General features: G+C 49.5%; 1 protein-coding gene across 1 annotated transcript in view; it reads right to left on the reverse strand.

The window, feature by feature from the left end:
• Nucleotides 1–12,359, reverse strand: part of Hif3a (hypoxia inducible factor 3 subunit alpha) — a 20,298-nt gene extending 7,939 nt beyond the window's left edge. Inside the window, exons 1-9 of the mRNA XM_029532270.1 lie at nt 12,149–12,359; nt 10,629–10,774; nt 8,409–8,493; nt 7,660–7,772; nt 7,088–7,296; nt 5,932–6,038; nt 5,552–5,699; nt 2,086–2,198; nt 1,631–1,821 (exon numbers count right to left, since the gene is read on the reverse strand). Of these exons, the coding sequence (XP_029388130.1) occupies nt 1,631–1,821; nt 2,086–2,198; nt 5,552–5,699; nt 5,932–6,038; nt 7,088–7,296; nt 7,660–7,772; nt 8,409–8,493; nt 10,629–10,774; nt 12,149–12,359 (1,323 nt within the window). The remainder of the gene's footprint in view (nt 1–1,630; nt 1,822–2,085; nt 2,199–5,551; nt 5,700–5,931; nt 6,039–7,087; nt 7,297–7,659; nt 7,773–8,408; nt 8,494–10,628; nt 10,775–12,148) is intronic.
• Between the last annotated feature and the right edge of the window lie 1,637 nt (nt 12,360–13,996).

Here is a 13,996-nt window from a genome sequence, read left to right on the forward strand (position 1 = left end):
TTATTTATTTATTAAATCAGTATTCAAGAGCCACATGGTGGTTTCTCCTAGGTTCTGGTGCCCTCTCCTGGCCTGCAGGCGTGTAGGCAGCAGGTAGACCACACACACACTAACACTGAAAACTAATAGCAATAATACATACATACATACATACATACATACATACATACACATACGAAGAAAAAAAGATTTTAGCTTCTGTTCAGCTGGGTGGCAGAGGCAGGCAGTCAGAGAGGACCTCTGTGAGGTTGAGGCTACTCAAGCTTACAGAGCAAGTTCCAGGCAGGGCTGGCCGGGCTACACCNAGAGAAACCCTATCTTGGGGCAAAATAAAACAAAAGCAGAAAAGGTTCTGGCTTTTATTTTATAGACATATTTTTCTTCTAGTATTATTGACNATCAAACTTTGATCATGAAGGCACATTGGATTTTATGACAGANTTTGTGTGTGTGTGTGTGTGTAATATTTCTGCTGTGATTGCGGTTACTTGCCATCTAGTGCAGCCCTGATAGTCTTAATGAAGTTAACTGAGGTAGGGGCTGGAGATATTGCTGGCTGATATTGCTGGAGACAGTTAAGGACATTTTGCTGCTTTCCCAGAGGATCCAGGTTTGATTCCTAGTACACATATGGTAACTCAAAAAACATCCATAACTCCAGTTTTTGGGGATCTGATGCCCTCTTCTGACTGCCACAGGAACCAGGCACATACGTGGTCCACACACATATATGCAGACAAAACACATGCAAAAATGTAAACTTAATTGATGTGAGAAGACCCAGCCCACTGTGGGTGACACCATTTCCTAGTCAGGGGTCCTGAACTGCATAATGGAGAAATTATGTTGAGCACCAGAGGGCACACATTCACTCATTTCTCTCTGCCTCTGACTATGGGTGTGATATGACCTGTTGTCTCAAGCTCTTGCCATTGTGTCTTCCCTGCCATGATAAATAAAACCTGGAATTGCAAATCAAAATAAACCCCTTTCCTCCTATGGTGTGTGTGTGTGTGTGTGTGTGTGTGTGTGTGTGTGTGTGAGAGAGAGAGAGAGAGAGAGAGAGAGAGAGAGAGAGAGAGAGAGAGATGCACATGAGTGCAGGTACCCACAAAGTCCAAAAGAGGATGCAGTTGGATCTTCTGGGACTGGGATTACAGGTGAACTCTGGTTCTCTGCAACAGCAAGCACTCTTAACCACTGAGCAATCTCTCCAGCCCCCTTTGTCAGAATAGTTTGTTACAGCAATAGAAATGAAAGTTGAAGAGGGTCTCATTCCAGGCCGCTCTGGAACTCACTATAGAGATAAGGCTGGCCTTGAAACTCTTCCTGCCTCAGCCTCCCAAATGCTGGTATTGCAGGTGTGCACCTCCATGCCTGGCTGTTCGATTTTTGAGACAAGGTTTTACTGTGTAGTTTAGGTTATTCTTAAACTCAGTCCTCCTGCCTCAGCTTCCCAAGTATTGGGATCGCAGGTGTGTGTCATCATACCTATCTTTTTAACCTATGTCTTAGAGAAACCCCATCTCATCCCTGAAGTGGAGAGGTTGGCAACATAGAACAGCAAGGCTCAAGCCAGAGGCCCTAAGCAGCACAGGTTCCACGAGCTCAGACAGGGGACACTGATTACCGGAAGAGGACTTTGGGGTCTCCGTGCAGCTTGTGGGGTGCTGGGCGTGGCGGCTGTGGGTGGTCCATCCAGGATGGGCGCCATGAGTCGGCGCAGGTCTGGACTACAGAAACGGCGAGGGTCAGCAGCCAGGGAGGCCTCACTCAGGGCCGGAGGATGCAGGAAGGCCAGGATCCGCGGAGCATGAGAGTCTGCAGGATGAACAGAACACAGTTACTCAAGACTGAAGGCCAGACCCTGCTCTGCTGGGCTAAGCCTAGAGGATGACTGTGACATTTTCAATAGCACATCAGGATGGCCACAGTGTTTGCTGCTGGGGAGGAGTAGCCAGCCAAAGGGCCTCGTTCTGGGCCATTTCACAGCCCCGATGCGGAGAGAGACAGCAGACAGGTTCGCAGTAAATGCATCTGACTTCCTTCTTGGGGTCCTGAGGACACAATGGCCTTGAACCGTACCTACACTGTTGCCAGGGATACCCTTCTGCGAGGAGGCACTCGGCCGAGGGGGTCTGCGAGTATGTTGCTCCGTTTGTTCCAGAGACAGCACCACTCCGGTCTCTTCTACACGGCTGAGGAGAGTGGCAAGGCAGAGAGAAGAGTGGGAGTCAGAGAGGGTCCTTGCTCACCCACAACTGCTGCCAGTGTCTTCCCACAGAGGTCACTTCACCCAGGAGCTGAAGGGAATTTGCCAGAAAACAATTCCCCACAGCCTTTTCACCAGGATTTATTTTGTTTTGAGATGAGTCAGCCTTACGTAGGCTTTTCACCAGGCTGGCCTCAGATTCATTATGTAGCCATGAATGACCCTAATCTGATTCTCCTGACCCAGCCCTTCTGAAATGCTTTTGGCCCCAAACATTTAGGATAAGGGAGACTCAACCTGTAATGGCATTGATAGACTGACTGATTAGTTTGTTTGTTTGTTTACTGTGCTGGGGATTGAACCTAGGACCTCATGCATGCCAGGCAAACTCTCTTCCACTGAGCTATGTCCCTAGCTCCTGTAATGGTGTTGAAATGAAACTGAAAGCCTGGAGCAGTGGACCAACATACATTCCAACACTAGGCTGCGGCAGAAAGTTTGAGAGTTAGAGGCTATCTTGAGCTACCACTAGGAGACCCTGTCTCAACAAGACAAAACAGATCTTGTGGCCACTGCCTGTGATCCCAAGACTTGGGAGGTGGAGGCCAGAGGGTCAGAGTCTCAGCTACAAAGTGAATTTAATGTTGCTCCGCTCTATAAAAGACTATGTCTCCAAAAAACTTTAAAAAAAAAAAAAAAACCTCTAAAAATTTTAACATATTCTTCATTGCTTTTCCAAATATGAAGAATTCATAGCTATGTTTCTATGAATAAGCATTTATTTGAGAAGCTTCTATTCATAGACATCCCATCCTCAAGGGAGCAGGTTTATAAATACATCCTTCTTCTGTCCCTTGCACCTCCCAGCCCACAGTCTCTGGCTCTGGAGTCAATCCAAATGCTGGCTGGAAAAATTGGCTTTGGGGAGTGGGTCTTAGGCAGAGAAACATGAATTAATTTGCATCTCATTAGCATAAACCTCCTATAGGACAGAATGCAGGTGGGTCTGGTGCTCCCAGCAGCTCTAGGAGAAGTTTGACTCTTAACCATCACTAAACCTAGCCTGGAGATGTGCCAATTTAAGCCAGCTATCTTTATCTCCTTCAAAGCATGGTGCACACAGTGACACGGGCACATACTCAGAGAGGAGTACCTGTAGACACCCAAGTATCTATCTAGAGAGAGAGCATATAGGAAAACCTCTATGCACTTGGTGCCGTATCTGTGTATACAGTTTATTCATTCACAAAACATCTCTAAGTTAAGCATCACTGCATAGAGGTTAATACCAAGGACTCTGAACCCAGTGGGTTGGGGGTCAAATCTCAGCTCTGCCATTTCTGAACTTCGTGTCCTTAAACGTGGCTGACTGTCTCTGGACTGGTGATCTGTAGGCAAGTGATCTACCACTGAGTTAAAACCCCTAACTGCTCTCGGACAGATGTTAGGGAGGAGCTCCACTCCCAGATATTGCCCCAGCCCCTCACTGGGGGATTCTAGCCAAGGGCTCCACCACTGAGCCATGCCCCCAGCCCCTTACTGGGGGATTCTACGCAGGGACTCTACCACTGAGCCACACCCCCCCGGCTCCTCACTGGGGGATTCTAGGCAGGGGCTCTACCACTGAGCCACGCCCCAGCCCCTCACTGGGGGATTCTAGGCAGGGGCTCTACCACTGAGCCACGCCCCCAGCCCCTCACTGGGGGATTCTAAGCAGGGGCTCTACCACTGAGCCACACCCCCGGCCCCTCACTGGGGGATTCTAGGCAGGGGCTCTACCACTGAGCCACACCCCCGGCCCCTCACTGGGGGATTCTAGGCAGGGGGTCTACCTCAGGTTTTACTAATTTGAATTACTAAAGTGAAGCTATGCAGCAATGTGATATGTTGGCAAGGAAGTGGAGGACTTTAGTCCCCATACACTATGGAAGGGAGTGCAAGATGGCAGAGCACTGTGAAAACAGTTCGTCAGTTCCTTACGGAAATGTATGACCCAGCCATTCCACTCCTAGGTGTTCACACAGGAGAAATGAAAATGTGCATTTGCACAGAATCTCACTTGAGAATGTTTCTAATGACTGTGCAATCCCTCCAAATAGGACACAGACCAAACCCCCCGGCTGGCACACGGACAAAGAACTTTGGTCCACTCATTCTTCAATGACCACTAGTCAGCCTGAGAAAGGGACTGTTGGTCTGGACCTAGTGGTTCACATTCATAATCTCAGAATTCAAGAGCCTGAGGCGGGAGAATTGCTGTGAGTTTGAGAACAGCCTGGGCTACATAGTGATTTCCGTACTAACAGGAATTCAGAGTGACCCTTTGTCTCAGACAGACAGACAAAGAAAAGTTACACGTGCCCTGGTTCAACGCCTGGACCCCTGGTTAAATATGGAGGGATGACGCAGCCTCCTCAGTCCTGGGACTGTAGACATTCAGTCTGGTCTTGCTTCACATCGTTTTGTTTTTTGCTTAAATGATCAGCATAAGCCAGGTGTGCTACATTCCAGTAAGGTCAGCACCTGAGGTCAGGAGTTCAAGATTATCCTTGGCTACAAAGTAAGTTTTGAGACCAGCTTGACCTGCAAGAGAACGTGTCTCAAAGCACTGCTACATTTTTAAGAAATTAACAAGGGGCCCTAGTGGTGCACAGCTTTAGTTCTAACATTTGGGAGGCAAAAGCAAGAATATCTCTGAGTTCGAGGCCAGCCTTGTCTACATAGAGTTCTAAAACATAGTGAGAGCCTGTCTCAAAAAATGTTTTTTTTTTTTCTTTTTAATTAAAGTTTAAAAGTAGCACAATAAAAGTACATACAGAGATGCCCATGTGTATTCACTTGGCCATGTATGTTCCACATACAGGGACACATTATATACTTTCTTGTGCATGCACAATATGAAGGTCTGCCTGTGCATACCATATATATACACACACTCACACACACTCACAAACACACACACAGATGTACAGACACAGAGACATAGAGACACACAGATACAAACATACATACTCTGACACACATGCATACACAGACACACACATACACACAGACACACTCAGATACACGCACATGCAGGCACATATACTCAGAAACACATACAGACACAAAAACACAGACAGACAGACAGACAAGACAGACAAACCAGAGACTCACAAACACATACTCAGACACACACGCACACACAGACACAAACCAGAGACTCACAAACACACATACTCAGACACACATGCACACACACACACACACACACACTTACAAACACATACACATGCAAAGACACAAACACACAGACACACAGACACACCACACAAACACACCTTTCACCCTTTTGCTCACCTGATCAGGAAGTGGACGCAGATGATACTTTCCGACTGGGGGCCTCGCCCCCCTGACACCACTGTAGCCTGAGTCTGAGTCCACAGATAACCTCCAGTCCGGGCCAGGAAGCGATACTGCCCCGTTACTGCCTGGCCCTTGCTCAGCACTGGGGAGAGGGTAGTGGTAAGGGTCACTGCAGGGACACTTGGGAAGCGGAATTAGGAATGGGAGGTCATAGAAGAAAAAATTCTTTGGGCTATGCAGGCCTTAGTATTTGGGGTTCAGGGGGAGACAGGAGTCCCACAAAGCCCTGGTTTTGTGTTCAGGAGACCAAGAATTGGTGTCAGCTGGGGCCATACAGCAGCTGGCTCTGGCCTGGGGGCATGTTGGTCACGTACACGTGTGGATGCTCCTGCTGACCGCATCAGAGTCCAAAGCATGGATGTACTCATAGGCAGAACAGCCAATCAGGTCATCAGGACTGTAGCCAGCAACTTCTGCAATCCTGGAGTAAAATGGAGAGGTACTGGTCAAGGCCAAGATGGAGGGAAGGGGCAGATCTACACATAGACAACACAGCGAGATGAGAGACAGGGCAGCCACAGAAAGGCAAGGGGGGGATAATACGCAGATAAAGAGAGTAGAATGTGGTGACTTATACCTGTAATCGCAGCACTCAGGAGGCTCAAGCAGAACTGCGAATTTGAGGCTTGGGATACAGCAAGGTCTTATCTTACAAAACCAAGGGCTCAGGGCATGGCTTAGTGGAAGAGCCTAGAATTCCTCAGTGAGGGGCTGGGGGTGTGGCTCAGTGGTAGAGTCCCTCCCTAGAATCTCCCATTGAGGGGTTGGGGGGCGTGGCTCAATGGTAGAGCCCCTGCTAAGCATGTGTAAGGCCCTGCATTTTACCCTTAGCATGACAACAATAAGTAAATAAATGAGAAAAGAAATATTGTGTGTGTGTCTGTGTGTAGCAAAATGTGGAAAAGGAAGCAGCAGAGAAGATAAAGAAAAAGAATGTGAAAGAAGCATGAAGAAAGAACAGAAATTGCAAAGAGAGAAGAATAAAAATCGCTATGGACGAAAACCAAGACACTTCATTGTGCTCTGCACTGTGCAACACAAGGGGTGCTGAGGACAACGGCAAAAGACAGGGGACATCATTCTCCTCTAGGTCAGTTGAGGACACCGAGGCACAGAGAAGCGAAGTGACTTGGTAAGTGATGCAGATCTAGGAGGGAAATCCAAGAAGTCAGGACCTAGAGGCATTGCTTCTGTAGCTTAGTCTGCAGAGTGCTTTCCTAGGTGCATAAAGCCCTGGGTTCCATCCCTGGCGTGCCTGAGATCCCCTCCTTGAGGAGGCAGAGGCAGGGCAATTAGAAATCTAAGAGAGAGGGAGAGAGAGAGAGAGAGACAGACAGACAGACAGAGCCAGAGAGGGAGAAAGGGGGGAGAGAGAGAGAGACTGACTGACTGACTGACTGACTGACTGACAGAGACACAGATTTGAGTAGGTGGTGGGTGGGTATGGTGCTGCATAAAGCTACTGCCCACCTCTCGTCGCAGTATGTGAACTTCATGTCCAGGCTGTGGCGACTGAGAAAGGCCCCTCGGCCCAGCGGGGGCTCCAGACTGGCTGGGTGGGGGATGGCTTCACAGATAAGCACCAGGCATTGCAGGGGAGGCTCGGAGCGAGGGCTCCCGGCAGGGGAAGTCTGTGCAGGGGGCTTGTAGGCCCTCATATGTCCTGAGCAGTGCAGCACCTTTGGGTGAAGTGGGGTGTTGTGAGTACTCATCTTAGCTTTGGGCTACCCACGGCGCTGGGATGCCTGCTGTGTCTGGGTCTCATGGGGAACTGGGAGAAAAGATTCTCGATTAGTCTTGAATGTCGCGAGGAGCTCTGGCAGCTTCATTCCAACCCTCGGGAAACTTGCAAGATTTAATTTTGGAGGCTGAGGACCTTTGTATCCTCAGTGTGTGGTCCCGGGAGACTCAGTTTCATAGGTGCTTCTGATGCCCTACTCAGTCTGAAGGAGTTCCACCAAATCTCTGAGCCTGGGAAAGCCCAGATCCAACAGGGAATGAGACTTTCAGGGGTCAGACCCACCCTGCTGAGACCAGCCTACCTTCCAGGTGGCCGCTTTGAGGTTGAGCGTGCGCCCCCTGCTGGTGAGCGTGCTCTTCATCCGCAGGGAAAAGTGGCGCTCCGTTGGGGCTTCCAGCTTCTTCTTTGACAGGCCTGGGAAGGCATGGAGGGGGGCAGGTCATTAAGTAAATGTTAAAGTCTCCCAGCCTCAGAGATGGCTTAATGGTTACCTCTTGTAGAGAACCCGAGCTTGGATCTCTGAATCTATGTCAGGCAGCTCACTCACAACCATCTGTAACTGCAAAACCTCTGAAGTCACCTGCACAATCGTCTCCTGCCCCTTCCTCTCCGTCCCCCTTAAAATCAAATCTCTCTCTCTCTCTCTCTCCTTTCCTTTCTTTCTTTCTCCCTTCCTTCCTTCCTTTCTCCCTTCCTTCCTTCCTCCCTCCCTCCCTCTCTCTCTCTTTCTTTTCCTTCCTTTCTTCCTTTTTTCTTTTCTTCTGCAACGCCCCCCCCCCGCCTCTCTCTGAGACAGGGAGACCAGGCTGAGCTAGAACTCACAGAGATCTCCTGCCTCTGTCTCCAGTGATGGGATTGAAAGTGTGCGCCACTACACCCAGCGAAGGGACACTCCCTCCAGGGAAGGGACCCCTGGGTGGGGGTAAGGGAGCATGCAGGGAAGGGACTCCCAGGGTGTAGCTAGCTCTGTCCACTTTTCTCTATGCAGATGTTCCAGATGAGGAAGAGGAAGCCCAGGTCAGTTTCCTACTCTGATCTGTGGGCACTCACTTGGCCTGGGGGTCAGGGCGTCTTGAAGTTCCTCTTGGTCACAGGGATGGATAAAATCAAAGATACTGTGTCCGATGAGCTCCAGCTGTGGGGGTGGGGGGGAGAAGACAGGAGACACACTTAACAGGACCCCTGAGCTGCTCCTTCCGTTGCTTATCACTTCTGCCCCAAACCAGGAGTCTAGGTGATGTCATTGGCTCATTCATTCATTCATTCATTCATTCATCCAGCAACCATTCATCAGCACCTAATTTTACTAGGACCCTTACTCAATGACTGGACAGATCTTATGGATCTTGCTTTTCTCAGAGCTTACTGGGTGGTGTTTGTGCGTGGATACCCAAGGGGAGGCTCCTGGGTATGGTCACATGGCAATAAGATGCTAGTTTAACAACAGTGCTCTGAATAGTTCATTGAGGAATCAACATTTAAAAAAATAAATATGTTAAGCTGGAGTTGGTAGAGGGCCTGCCTACTGTATGTTAAGCTGGAGTTGGTAGAGGGCCTGCCTACTGTATGTTAAGCTGGGGTTGGTGCCTGCCTACTGCAGACCAGGCCCTGGATTTGATACCAAACACAACGTCTGGGCATTGTGTCAAGCACCTATAACCCCAGTAATGGGAACATGGAGGCGGGAGGATCAGAAATCCAAGGTCAGCCGGGCGTGGTGGAGCACGCCTTTAATCCCAGCACTTGGGAGGCAGAGGCAGGCGGATTTCTGAGTTCAAGGCCAGCCTGGTCTACAGAGTGAGTTCCAGGACAGCCAGGGCTACACAGAGAAACCCTGTCTCAAAAAACCAAAAAAAAAAAAAAAAAAAAAAAAAAAAAAAAAAAAAAAAAAAAAAAAAAAAAAAAAAAAAAAAAAAAAAAGAAAGGTGGGGGTGCGGTGGAGGGATAGAGAGATGCAGACTGGTCATTAGTCAAGAGCACTTGATCTTACAGAGGACCTGCGTTCAGTTCCTAGGACCCATATCAGATGACTGACAATTGCTCATAATTCCAGTTCCAGGGCGTCCAATGCCCACTTCTAACCTCTGAGGGCACCTGCAATACATGTGATGTATACTTGTATATTCAGGATTCACCTGAAATGCACATGATGCATGCACACACACACATGTATACACAAACACACACACACACACAAATACACACATACTCAGGGCCCCCTACATACACATAACATCTTTTACTAGTAATAAAAAACAAAAATAAAGACAGGAGTCACACATGTGAAGGCTCTGGGGTGAGTCACACCTCCTGGGCAGGTCCAAGAATCTGTTCTTTGTTTCAGTTTAGGAAGTGAGCCTGGTGGCACTGAGGAGGGGACACATGAAAAGGTGGCCACAGTGGAACCCAACCCAATGCTGTCTGGATGACACATGACTCTTCCAATAACACCTATTGTAGCTAGGTTTGATGGTTGGCTCTACCACTTCCTAGTTTGGGACTTTGGGGCAGTCACTTGTCTGACTCTGAGAGCTCACACTCACAGAGAAATTGGTACCAGGAGTGGGGTTATGTATCAGGGAGGAGGAACAGAGGTCCACTGCACAGCCATTTACATGAAAGACAAAAAAAGAACACAAACTTTCTCACATAGGGCTCACTTTAAGGATGAATTAAGTTATTTCTAGTCCCCAAATGTCTTGCCCAGCTCCTTTTCTCCTGCCTGAGATGTGTGTCCACTCTCTGCTGATCCCTAAATCCCTAGTTCCCTTTGGAAGCTGTAAATACGATTCTGGCTCTTTAACACAGCCTCCCTCTTGTTTTGACTCCTTTCATGGCTTCCCAGTGCCCTGGAGACAAACCTCATTCGGACACACATTATCTACCTGTTGACTTGTCTGACTTTTCCCTCCTAACTTCTGCTGTCCCCTGTCCACAGATCAGCTTAGTCATTTCTCCAAGGCGTTCCCTTTTCACCTCCCCTCTGGGCCTTTGCTTGTGCCTGCACTTCTCCATGTACACTCCTGACCCTCCCATCACATCCATATGACTTTCAACTGAGCTATTCTTTCTTCTAAGAAGCTCTGAGTCCCTTTCCTCCCAGGCTGGGTCAGCTCTCAGCTTCATACTTGTTGCATCTAGCCTGTCCCAACACACTTTAATCTCCTTAAAGGAAGAACTAAAGTTGTGTGGGAAAACCATGGTGACACCCCCCACGCCACCCCAGCAATCACCAGTGTGGATGTGGCAGGCACAGAGCAGGCAGCTCACCTGACTGAGGCCCAGGAGCTTGCTGACATTTTCCGACAGGTAAGCCATGTCTCCCTCGGCGGTGAGTACCATGACGAAACCCTCCAGGGCCTTCAGGTAGCAGGCGTCCAGTGGCTCTCCCCCCTTTCCCACCTGGTTCCACTCCCCTGGTGCCCAAGCCGGCGTGGAGAGAGAGGATGGGGCAGCTATGGTCAGTCACGGATCTACCCTAGATCTTCCCTCCAGCTTCCCTTACCCACATGAACACAGAGAAATAGCTAGGTGGGTGGGAGAAAATTCTAGGGTCTTGGAGTCCCAAGGAAGAGGGCAAGGCCACTAAGCTTTGGAAACAGGAACATGGACTCCCAGAGGGGACATAATCCTCGCAGATTCTAAGACTGAACTCTAAGGAGTTGGAATTCCAAGGTGGCCTAGGGCCACCTTGGAATTCCAGAGGTGTGGGCACATTTTCTAGAATTCTTGAGGGAGTATACGGATGGTCTGCCAGATGGGCAAATACTAAAATGTCAGGGACTTTCAGAAGACAGAGTTCCATCACATTTTATTAGTTTGATTGTTTCCTGTGGATGTGAAGGTCAGAGGACAACTGGCAGAATTCTCTAAAGGGGCAAAGTCTCCCCCAGAATACTATGGGGCAAGGGAATTTAAAGGGCAGAACCTCCCTAGTAAAAGCTTTTCAAGTTTCTTGGATTCAAAGTTGTGTGTTTGTGTGTGTGTGTGTGTGTGTGTGTGTGTGTGTGTGTAGTGGGGGAGTATGCAAGCGCTTTGAAAGAGAGACTTTTAAAGAATTTTGAAAACAATAGTTGTAGAGCCTCCCGGGGTGGACAAGGATTAGCCAATCATGGTGGCTATGAGCTGAGGATATAAAAATACAAGTCTTGCCGAGCCCTCCAAGCTAGTTCAAGGTCAGTTTGAACAGCTTAGTAAGGCCATATGTCAAAATAAAACAGGAAAAAAATCTGGGAGTGTGGTTCAGTGGTAGAGCCTCTGCCTAGAGATCCCCAGTGAGGGGCTGGGGTTCATTGCTTGGGTACCACACCCCTTGGATTTGTGTTCAATATCCAGTATGGCAAAAAAGAAAACAAACACATAAACTGCCGACCTTGGTGGCTCATTCCTTTTATCCCAGCACTCAAAGGCAGGGTGAGTGGGTTGGGGGAGGAGGCAGACAAATCTCTGTGAGTTCAAGGCCTGCTTGGTCTACATAGCAAGTTTCAGGCCAATCAGAGCTACAGTGAGATCCTGTCTCAAAAACAAAACAAAACAACAACCAAAAAAAACCTCAACAAATAAGGCGGCAAAATACCAAGCCTAAGGCCTCAAGGGGCCCAGCGCTTAGCTTCTAAGGGGTGGGGCCTCCCACGGAGTCTTCCTGAACCCAGGGCTCCGACTGGTCCAGCACTCGAAGGGGTGGGGCCTCGCCTAGAGAGCGTATCCCATGGCTAGGGAGGCGGGACAGGCTTCCCAGGGGCGGGGCCTCCCTGGCAGGCAGCGGCCGGGGCGGGGCGTTCCGCGCTCACCTGCGGCGCAGAGGCGGTGCATGCGCAGGTAGCTGATGGTGAGGCGCATGATGGAGGCCTTGTCCAGATGCGCGCTGACGCCGCGCGCAAAGGGCAGAGTGTGTGCCAGCTGGTACAGCACCTCCGTCTCCTGGCTGCGCCGGCTGCGGGCCGCATCCCGCGACTTCTCCTTCCGCAGCTCGGTGTTCGATCTGTGGGAAGGAAATGGCATGCGACAGGTCGCCCGTGGGACACCTCCGCTTGGCGTTCCGGCGACATCTCTGGGCCTGGCAGTTTCTCCCCTTGGAACCCCTTTCCTTGCCCCAGATTTTACCTGTCTTGGTCCCGGTCCATGTGGCCCTCCCTGCGGGGCTTGGCTCCAGGCTTCTCCCCTAGGTTGTGTGCCTAAGGCCCTCTGTCCTCTCCCGGACTTAGCTGTAGCTCATTTCCCGAGCCAGAGACGCCGCTTGGGGGACAGGGAGGCCTCCCGGTGGGAGGGGGTGGTAGAGCTGGCTGGAGTCCAAGGGAGAGATGGAGCTCTGAGAGCCCCAGCCTCCCAGGCCCCCTTCCCTCCCAGTTTCCCGTTCTCAGACAAGCTGATTCTCAAAGACAGAGATATCTCAAAGTCTAACGACACACCAAAGGGGCCTAAGAGGGGCAGGGCCCCACTAAGGGTGACACAGCAAACCAACCCCCGTGTTCTGCCCTGCACCTCTACACTTTAATACATTACAAATGCCTGACTTTTCCAAGTTGTGTGTGTGTGTGTGCGCGCGCGCGCCTGAGAGATCTTTCATCAGTAATATTAATATCTATCAATTACCCGTTTTCATTATTAGGTTGTTTCCCCTGCTGAGTGGTAAACCTCCTTAAAACTCCGGACGCAGCAACACACGCCTTTAATCCCAGCACTGAGAAGGCAGATTTCTGAATTCCACGTCAGTCGAGTCCACATAAATCAGGTTCAGGCCAGTCAAAGCTACTTAGTGAGCCCCTCTCTCAAAACAAACAAGCAAGCAACCAAAAAGAACCCCAAAGTTTATGTTTATCTGATCCCAAAGTCTATTGGACAGAGTTCCCTATGTAGCCCAGGCTGGCCACAAATACCCAGTAAGTGCTACGGTTGTAGATATGTACCTAGACACAACTCACGTCTCTTTTCGAGTGTTTATTTTTTTAAATGTCTATTGTATCTAGTCTTATAGTCATCATTATTGATGCTTACACTATTTCTAACCCATAAGACGGCAGCTTATCAGCCTATGTGTCATATGTAAGCATATATCTGACCTCAGGAGAGCCTCTAGGGGAGATTACTAATATTAATATCAATATTATTTATTTATTTATTTTTGAGACAGGGTTTTTCTGTGTTGCCCTGGCCGTCCTGGAACTTGTTCTGTAGACCAGGCTGGCCTCGAACTCAGAGATCTTCTGCCTCTGCTTTCTGGAATTAAAGGTGTGTGCCACTGCACCCAGTTATTATTTAAGACGGGGAGGGGGGTCTCACAAAGCCCAAGCCAAGGATGACCCTAGGCTTCTGATCTTGAGTACTGAGATTACAAAATCTGTAGGCATGTCACCATGCCTGGCCTCAATGGGGCACAAAGGGGAGGCTGAGGCTCTGAAAGGTGAAGTCCTTTGTCCAAGAGATCACATAACCAGTACCTGGCTGAGCCCCGCCAGTGAGGTTTTTTCAAGCTTTTCTCTAACCAGCTGCATGCGATGCCCACCCCCACCTCCAGAAAGCCGGCTCTGGAATAGGAGGGGGGCTGGTCCTTTCTAAACGCCTTCAACTCGGGGCGCAGAGGCCACTTCTGGGGGTTGGAGGACTACAATGTTTTAGTCTGGGTGCGGGGCTGGGGTGGA

Source organism: Mus pahari, chromosome 19 (genome assembly GCF_900095145.1).
Source record: "Mus pahari chromosome 19, PAHARI_EIJ_v1.1, whole genome shotgun sequence".
Taxonomy (NCBI): Eukaryota; Metazoa; Chordata; class Mammalia; order Rodentia; family Muridae; genus Mus; species Mus pahari.